Source organism: Stigmatopora nigra, chromosome 12 (genome assembly GCF_051989575.1).
Source record: "Stigmatopora nigra isolate UIUO_SnigA chromosome 12, RoL_Snig_1.1, whole genome shotgun sequence".
Classification (NCBI taxonomy): Eukaryota; Metazoa; Chordata; class Actinopteri; order Syngnathiformes; family Syngnathidae; genus Stigmatopora; species Stigmatopora nigra.
Window position 1 is genome coordinate 10,906,392 of NC_135519.1, and position 9,461 is coordinate 10,915,852.

General features: G+C 37.8%; 1 protein-coding gene across 1 annotated transcript; it reads right to left on the reverse strand.

Annotated features, from left to right (window-relative positions):
- Positions 1-1,517: 1,517 nt before the first annotated feature.
- Positions 1,518-7,209, reverse strand: drgx (dorsal root ganglia homeobox). Its single transcript, XM_077730064.1, has 6 exons — positions 7,049-7,209; positions 6,532-6,632; positions 5,758-5,859; positions 3,466-3,638; positions 2,470-2,582; positions 1,518-2,382 (listed from the first exon to the last, which is right to left on the reverse strand). The coding sequence occupies exons 1-6, from the start codon at positions 7,104-7,106 to the stop codon at positions 2,048-2,050; spliced, it is 882 nt and encodes a 293-aa protein (XP_077586190.1). The 5' UTR covers positions 7,107-7,209; the 3' UTR covers positions 1,518-2,047.
- Between the last annotated feature and the right edge of the window lie 2,252 nt (positions 7,210-9,461).

Genomic DNA, 9,461 nt, shown 5'->3' on the forward strand with positions numbered 1-9,461 from the left:
TAATTTGTCATCAATTATTCACGATAATGTGTGTGCAGTTGACTTAATTGTGTTATTGACTTATCAAAAGTCATTTCCTGAAAATCCTTAGGGATAGGATGTGTTGTCAGCTGACTTTGCATGGCTGAATGAGGAGGAAGTGATCAAATAAGGACAATAATTAATACCTATATTCTGCTAGTGATAAGAGGCCATCTTCTTCAAGTGGACAACGAATACTACACTGACTTGATCACATGTAATGGGTTTTATTAACAGGCAAGATTCCTCAAAGTAAATGAATGATAAACATTGGCGTGATGCTCTCCGGGCTTTAAAGAGGTGCTGCTAAATAATGGATAAGAACAGATGGCTGCTGGGAGAGCAACATGAGCAACTACATGTTTAATTGTTTTAAAGAACATGTCAAAACAACAGCAGGCTTGGATTTGCTTGTCCTGTCGCTAATACCAGCGTCGTGCTAACAAAAGTCAAACATCCATGATGGTTGATTTGATATTATATTATATTAAAGTGCACATTCACTAAAAAGATCAACAATGAGTGGTGTATGGAAATAAAAAATACAAAATGAAAAGAAACGCAGCAAAGCACTGCCATTAAGTCACACTTTACATGCATCGACATTCACAAAAAGTAAGCTTAGGCCCATTAAAGTGACATATTCACATTATATCTAGGGTAAAACAGGAAGGAGTTGACATAAAAACTCTACATACTGTTTGAAATGTCATTTTTATGTGATGTCACTTGAAGAGAAGAAGATTTATCTTGTCAAAAGTCTTTTCTCAGCATCCATGTGACCTTTACATACCCTGTACAACTAAACCTCTTAACAGAATCTTTTACATACAAGTACAATTACTAATCAAGACAATTTGTAGTATTGTGTTGCAAGAGTTTTTAAGGCAGATACATTGGTTTCAGGTTGTTTTTTTTATCACAAAGAAACCATGATTTTAACAGGGGTTATATCCACAGTGCAATTAAGCCCCAACAACAACAACAATGACAAAAAATACTTTTGTTTTTTAACAGGTCATACCTGGAAATGACACTAGAAAGTGGTAAATCAATGTAGACTTCAAATACTGCAAAATGCACAACCAATTTATCTTTTTCATATTTAGGCAATGTAATTTAAATAACATGAAATTCAAATATAAAAATATGAATGAAAAAATGACCCTTGTAAAGATAATGAGGAGAAATGAATACATTAAAGTATGTTAAAAGTTTAATATATAGACTATACTCTTATGTAGATTATTCTAAAAGTTATTGAAATTAATGGAATGATGCAAATAAATGTAAAGGAGAGAGAAAAATGATTGTTATTCTTACTATTTATTCCTTACTCAAATCTTATTAGATAACTCTAAATGACAAATTCAACTTTAGCAGCGTTTTATCAAATGATTCCTGTACTTTTTACCATCATTAGTATGTACACCAAAAAGAATTTAAAAAAAGTAACAAATCTTTCTCTTCTGTGATTTTCTATTGTCTTTTCCAGCTAATACGACATAAACTTTCACATTATAATTCAAATTCCATCCTGCACGTGAATAACATTGGACACTAACTCTATATGTCCACAAAAAAGTGAAAAAAAATCCCAATATGTACTTTAGTGAGGTCAACAAGATCTTTACAAATATTAATAACAATTCAAAATATTAAACTAAATCATTTTTTCCTCTTTTTTGACCTATTTTTGTGAAATTCTACACCACAAAAAACAATCAAAGTAACAAATGGTTGTCTTACGCTACTTTCTATTGTCATTTCCAGCCAATACAACAACAAAAAATCTCACCGTAATTCAAATTCTATCCTGTGCGTGAATCATGTAGAACTCTATTATCCCACCAAAAAAAAGGCAGAATGGATCCAAATGTGTGCTTTTATGTGGTCAAAAAGATCTCATACATTTGTCACAACCAGTAATAATAATCCAGAGATAATAAAATAAATAGTTAGACATCGTGCTCGCTCAGTATTTGTGCTTAGAAGAGCACTAAGTGTCCCTTTAGTGTCCGCATGCTCACTTCTTCTCCACACTTTCCTTGTTGGGGCAATGAGGGTGCTTGTCAGAAGCACCCCCCAGGACCTTAGAGGTCAGGTTGAGGCTGGAGGTATCCCCTCCTCTTGTTCCGCTCACTTCTACCTGAGCCAGGGGCCTCGCAGACAAGCCCCCGTGCCCGGACGACGCGGCGGCGGCGCCGAGCAAGTTGGCCGACTGCAGCACGGCCTCGGAGTGCTCCCGGGCCTTCATCCGTAGGGCGGCCACGCTGGCTGTGCGGTTGCCTTGACAACCGTAGGGTGGCAGGAAGGACAAGCCCATGGGGTCCGAAACGCAGCAGGAACACAAAGCGTTACCTGAAAAAGGTGAGTACGTATACCCTCAGCATTTTGGTAGGTTGGGGTAAGAGGAATGCTGATTATCGATGTAAGGGCGAGGATTACCTTTCAAAGTGGCCACCTGAGAGAGGGCCTGAGCATATGTGGCAGAGTTGAGGAGGGTTCCTGGTAAACACGATGGAAAGAAAGGAGCGCCGGGACCCACCGTCCTGTTCATACTGTCAAAAATACAGATGGAAAAGAGTGAATGGCTTTTTGTTTGGATTTCTCAAACCATTGGAAAAATCACTGAAACTAATAAGTATTTTTGGATAGCGAATAGTTGGGCTAGAATTGACAAATGTTTGATGGAAAATTCACAATTATCACCTGTCCAATTTGAGCTCATTTCTATTTCCAAATATGTAAAATTGGGCAAAAATGTCAAAAGGGAATTCATCTTTAAACTGTAAGTTTGAGATAAGCAGATGGTCGTGACTTTGAAGAGTAGCAAGGGTTTTTTATTTGTATTTTTTTTTTGCATCTCTATTAGGTACTTTTCCCTTAATTTTATTTAATTTCATGATAACTTTTAAGTGATAATAGTTTTGTTTAGTTAATGCTATATTGAGGACATTTCAATTCTAAAAGTGTTCTCCTATCAAACTATATTATTTGATAAAAATAAGGATGCATGTTTTTTTATCGATACTATCACAGCTTTAATTCCACGATGCGTTCATTATTATAGTTGCTATTTGCATTGCACTACGGCGAGCCCTTTCTAATATTTTGCTCAATTATTCATGAACATATGAAAGGACGAGACTACATACAGCTTTAAATGAATAAGTCAACAAGGAAGGAGCTAGTAAAGAAGTTTTATATATGTTTTACAGTCTACAGTAACCCAATGATATTTTAGTGCAGATTTACTTTTTTTTATATGAGTACACATGCAATCTAACCATCAATTCTTTGTTCAATAACACAAGCTTGTTTTGTATTGTATATATATATATATATATATCCAATTGGGGGTTGAACTCGATTGGTTCTGTGCTCAGATAAAATGAAATGACATGAAACATTAGGCTATGAGTGTAGAAGTTGCAATCTCACCTTTGCTGCATGTCCAGTGGGTCTTTGTGTTTCCGGTTGGGCTCCACGGGCGACTGAGAGTTGATGCTCCGCGCCGGAGGAGCTCCTTCGCTCAGCTGCTCTTTGCCTCCTTCCGAGTCGGCGCCGCCTCGTTCCGTCTTTCTCCACTTGGCCCTGCGATTTTGAAACCAAACCTGCGGTGACAAAAGAAACAACAATTGACTCTCTGACGACACCACTTAGTATTTCATTTACATCTTTCAATTTCTTAAGTTTTGAGGGAGCACTTTTTGTGATAAATCCCATTCTTTCTCAAACTGTGGAATGCAGTGCCTGTTTAAAAATTTTAAAAAATTTAAAAAAATTATATGGTGTAAAGATTTTAATTGTGAGTGTCGAAGAGCCACACCTTAAAAAAAAGATTACAGATAAAAAAAATCCAATTATTAATTGATTTATTTGTTTTTAATGGGCCTTCATTAATTTGATTGAGTTTTAAGAAATAATCTAATGAAAGAGTCATGAATTGAGGCAAATAGTCACACTATATATAAAATACCATAAGAAGCAAAGGGCCGCATGTGGCTCGAGAGCCACGCATTCAGCAACCCTGCTGTACCAGAATGAATCTGGCCGAAAGTCAACAAATCCCAAAAAGTTTTGCTGGGTTTGCTATATTTTTAGTACTGGGCTGTTAGTTCAAGATGTCTAGGGAAAGTTGATGGAAAGACTATGTATAATACTTTAAATAATGTAATCTATGCGAGTAAATCAAGTCGACATAATGTAGTTTTTTGATGGGAGTGTGTTATATATAAATAGCATAATGCAAAGCATAGTGCATCAAATGTAAATAAAGTAAAAGAAATACAGGAGTAGTATACATCATTTATCAAAGATTGGTGAGGTAAATCACAAGTGGTGATAATTTGTTTGTCTGCAAAATAAAATCATGTAAGTTGTAAATTACTTTGAATATTACATTTTATACATGATTAATGAAATGTATCCGCTGCAGCAAAACATGCATCACAAAAAAGGAAAATGGATGTGAAAAAGAACTTACATGGACAAACACACGCATGGATTATACGCTAGTACAATTCAAATAGCTAAAAAAAAATTGGCATATTGAGACAAAATTTCGAAAGAAATCATTAATACCACCAAATGTTTGCCTTCCAAAATCACGTCTTTTCAACCATTAGAAAATGAACGTGTTAACCTCAACAACATCCATTCATTATTCTACAACTTCCATGAATACAAATCTGAGCACAAAACTCTTGATGTAACAAGTTAAAAACAAAAGTATTCTTGATGCCTAGTGCATCATATCATAATTGACGCCACCATGTAGTAGTCGTGTGTCCAGTTAAGGTGCAAAAGTTGCCGCATACACGTTTGAGAACAAGACGCAGTGTTACCTTAATCGAATGAAGGTCAGAGCCTATAATACATTTAATTGAGCCATTTTTCATTATCATATTTTAATGACTTCCCACTGACAGTCGCGCAGCCCGAGAGAGGCGGCCATGAAGTCGTTTATTTGCCCATTTAGGGATTGTTTGACAACATCACATTCGATTAGTAGTGTATTGGAACGGGCATTAATCATCATGTGCCGATGAATGGAGGTTACATCTCTATTGTCTGATGTCAACAAGGCCCGGCAAACATGCAGACGGGACAACAATGCGGCCCGCCGACTTATCTCACCCCTGCACCTTCCTTCTACAAGTCAAGCCCGCCCCGCCGCAACCCCCTTTCTCTCTCAATGGCCTATAATTGCTCCATTCATCTCCATTTGCAGCGTGCGCCTAATGCAGGAGAGGCCTATTGACACTCGACAAAAATGGGAGGGGGGAAAAGGAGGGAGTGGCGGACAACGCTACAACAGAAATTACATTTATTTTCTAATAATAATGCAACTTTAATATCCCTGCTCACACAGATTGAATAAAAGCAATGCGATAATCGGATTAGGGGGAATAATTTGTTGACGCTTCCCAATTTAAAACGCGAGATTCCATTATCGGACCTGGAGCTATATAGGCTGACCCCGACCATTAGGTCCCATGCGATTACTCACAAAAGAAGGAGGAAGTGACAGACGACAACAGTTAAGGTGACCAGGTTTTTTTGCCGTCATATCAACCCACACTTGACAAATTGTACTGCAAATGGTTAATTATGCATGATGAGGGTTTTTTGTCTAATGACATTATTGAGATGGTGTGTAACACACACACACACCCACAGAGCCCTTTTTCTTTGCATTTAAGTGTTGCTAGTGATGCAATGGAGGCCCACCTGCACCCTGGCCTCTGTCAAGTTGATCTTCATGGCCAGCTCTTCGCGGGTGAACACATCCGGGTAGTGAGTTTGTGCGAAGACCGCCTCCAAGGCTTCGAGCTGTACACACACACACACACACATACACATACATCATTAAATTGAATTTTCAAAGAGAAAAGATATACATATGTATGCTTTTCAACTATAAAATACATGCAGGAACAAATAATTATTGCAATCCAAACATGAAAATGATGCATATTATTTGGAATTGTTCAAGTATCTGCCACTGTTTACTAATAAAATGTGTAAGGAAGTTTTTTTTAATGCAGGTTTTTTTTATGTTATCTATTGCAATTTATAAAATTGCTCATAGAGACTATTTATACTTTTTTTTTACATATTACTCATTTTTTTCAGTTACACCCATTTTGATATGATTTGAGTAAGATTGCACAACTTTAGGTTTGGAATTATTATAATGATATTGCCATTAGTAATAGGGCTGAATTGTAATTGTCATTATTTCTGAAAATGTCATTTTTTTGCAATTTTTTGCAACAGCAGCAAACGACAATGACATATTGTCTTGTCCAAGCACACTATAAAGCTAAAATACATAAAAACCTACATGAACACATTTAAAAATGAGTTTGGAAATTTTAAACTATGTAAACTATACAAAGCAAAAAGAGTAACCTTAAGTTTTTGATAGGGAAATTAAAAAACTGCCAGCATTTGCGTATTTGCGATCTTCTAGTTAAGAATTTAATGTGAAATAATATCTACCTGTTGCAAAGTGAAAGTGGTCCTGTTCCTCCGCTGTTTTCTCCGCAGGAAACCATCGTCAAAGTCAGCTGGGGTGTGGTTGGCAAAAGTACTTGAATTCACTAAAAAAAAGTTTAGGTGCACAATTAGTGAAAATGTACAAAATCTAATGATGTTCCTTTTATTCTCCTGCACAAAAAAATAAACATTTTGATTAAAAAAATCAACCACATGAGAATATCAGCTCTTGACTTTACATTTGCACCATAAAATATCGACATTGTTTATGTCTGACGCGGATAAAGAAGCCCACCAACATCTGTCCTTGTAGAATATCTCCTCCAAGGGCCTATACTACACTTTAGTGGTATCTATAAAATACACATTTGTTTACATGAGTGAATTCCCCACCAATTGCTGCCTTTTCCAATACAAACTCTATATATAAAACAGGAAGACAAAAGAATGTGTCAAATGAGAACATGAATAGAAAAAAAAGACTTTCTTTTTTAATATTAGAGAGTTAGAATGTACTTACATGTGTTGGAACGACAGCACTCAGCATCTAATTGCGGAGGACAGTGGAAGTAAAACATCCTGCGAGAGTTTCGCCTTCCGCTCAAAAAAAAGCACAAGCTCTACACGCGCACAACACACAAGTCAAAGTTGGCATGTGTCGTTGCCTTGGAGGAACATCCTCAAAACAGACGCACTTAGCGCACACGCACGTGTGTGTGAGAGACAAAGATTTAGTTGATGCTGCTCTGGAAGGAAGGAGGAAGGCTTGGACTCTGACTGGGAGGTTCCATTTGTCTCCTTTCTCTCATTCTCTCCTTCTCTCTCTCTCTTTCCTCTCTCTCCCCCCCTCTCTCTCCCCTTTCTCTCAACCCTAGGAGTGTCCAGATGTCAACCTTTTTTCTCACTCTATGAGACCATTTTAAGTCTCTAAGGGCAAGGCTATGAAAAATCATGCAATCAAATTACACCGGGACACACCATTTTTATTGAATTAAATCCGACAGCTGTTTAATACTTGTTTTAGGTGCCAAATCCTCAACTGATCTAAAAAGAAAATTCCCATCAGTAAATATTTTGATGTACTTTTGCATGCTTGTTTAGTAAAATAAATACACATTGACATTATTGACTTACATGAAAAAAACAGGCATGACAATGTTTAAACTTAATATATTTATTATGTTGTAGTACAGAGGTGGCCACATCCAGTCCTTGAGAGCCTCTCGATCCAGTGTGTTTTCCATCTCTCCCGCCTCTACAACATCTGAATCAAATGATCAACTAATCAGCAAGCTGTGCAGGAGCTTCATAACGATCCCCATGATTTGATTCAGTTGTGTTGGTGGAGGGAGACATGGAAAACAGACTGGATATAAAAAAAAAATGCTATTTTTGTTCAAATCAAAGTCAGCTGGGATCGGCTGCAGTACAACCCTGCCGCACTCCCCGCGACCCTAGTGAGGATAAAGCGGTTCATAAAATGAGATGAGATGAGATCATCACATATTGCAATATGATAATACTATTGCATTATCATACATTTTGAGCATTTGTGTTTTGAAGCAGCTTTCAACTCGGGACGCCATCACTGTCATTGACGTCCAAACAATTTAAACTTTTATTCTCTCATTACACTCATAAAAAAAATAAAATAAGCATACTTTTCATAACATATTTAAACTGTCTGCTATTGACGATGTTGAACGTCTAAAATATTTAAAATCCATTCTCCCTTCCCAGTCAAAATAAAGATAAAATCCGGGAATTTATCCTAAAATATTTCGAATGGCTACCATGGACAGCGACAGACGCTCAAACCAAAGTTTAAATGGTTTGAGCGTCTGTCGCTGTCCATGGTAGCCATTCGAAATATTTTAGGATAAATTCCCGTTTAAATTGTAAACATTCACTCTCCACCCCCAGACAAAATAAAATAAGAATACTTATCGTACAATTCTAAAATTGGCTGCCATTGACGGCGACGGATGGCCAAATTATTTAAACGTTCATTCGCCCCTCCCAGTCAAAACAGTTTGGACGTCTATCATCGTGAATGGCAGCCAATCTAAAGATGTTGTGTTCATCATTCCTGTTATGTTCTTTTTAATTTGGCTCGGCGAGCCTCATACAACTCCCGGGCCTCGGGTTGCACACCCCTGCAAGGTTTTCCGATGGTGTCGCCCAATCTCACATCTAATTGCCCCTAATCGGATTACGTCTGGTCTCCCTCTCCCCTCCCCTCCCTCCTCGCTTTTGCAAAAGTGCAGAACACGCCTTTTATTCCCAAAGCATAAACAGGCGCACATGCCAACGGAACTTTTTGATTTCTTTCACATATTAAAAAAAGAAAGAAAAAAAGGCAGCCCGTTTTTTGGGGTGTTAATGGCACGTCGGGGGTGCGTTAAGGGTCCACTTTACAAGGGCTTGCGCTTCTCCAACACTCGCACGGCCACATTTTTGATTTTGTTCACAGCAAGGGGTCCTGCGATTTATTACCCGGGCCGAGATGAATGACGTGCTGCGGGAGCCTTTCAATTAGTTTTAAAACACATGCGGGACGACGCCCGCGCGTCTTTTGCGAGGCGCACGCGAAATGAGGCTGCAGAAATTTCCAAGAGGAGCGCAAAGCAACATAAAGTGCACCAAATCCCTGCTAATGGCGCATAATTGGTTCTGTAATATCATTACAGGCGGATAATGGCCAGTTACACGGCCCCGCGCTATTAAGGCTTTCCCCGGCGTGCGGCGTTTATGTTATTAAAGGGGGAATATAATGATATTTTAGTTATTAAATGCGCGTAATTAATTTATGCACCACTGAAAATAAAGTTGTTATTATGACCTGCATGGCGAGGTGCGTGCAGAAAATTGAAATCAAATAACTTTAGCACAAGAACATTCGAGGAGGCCTCAATTATTGACTTTATCCAACT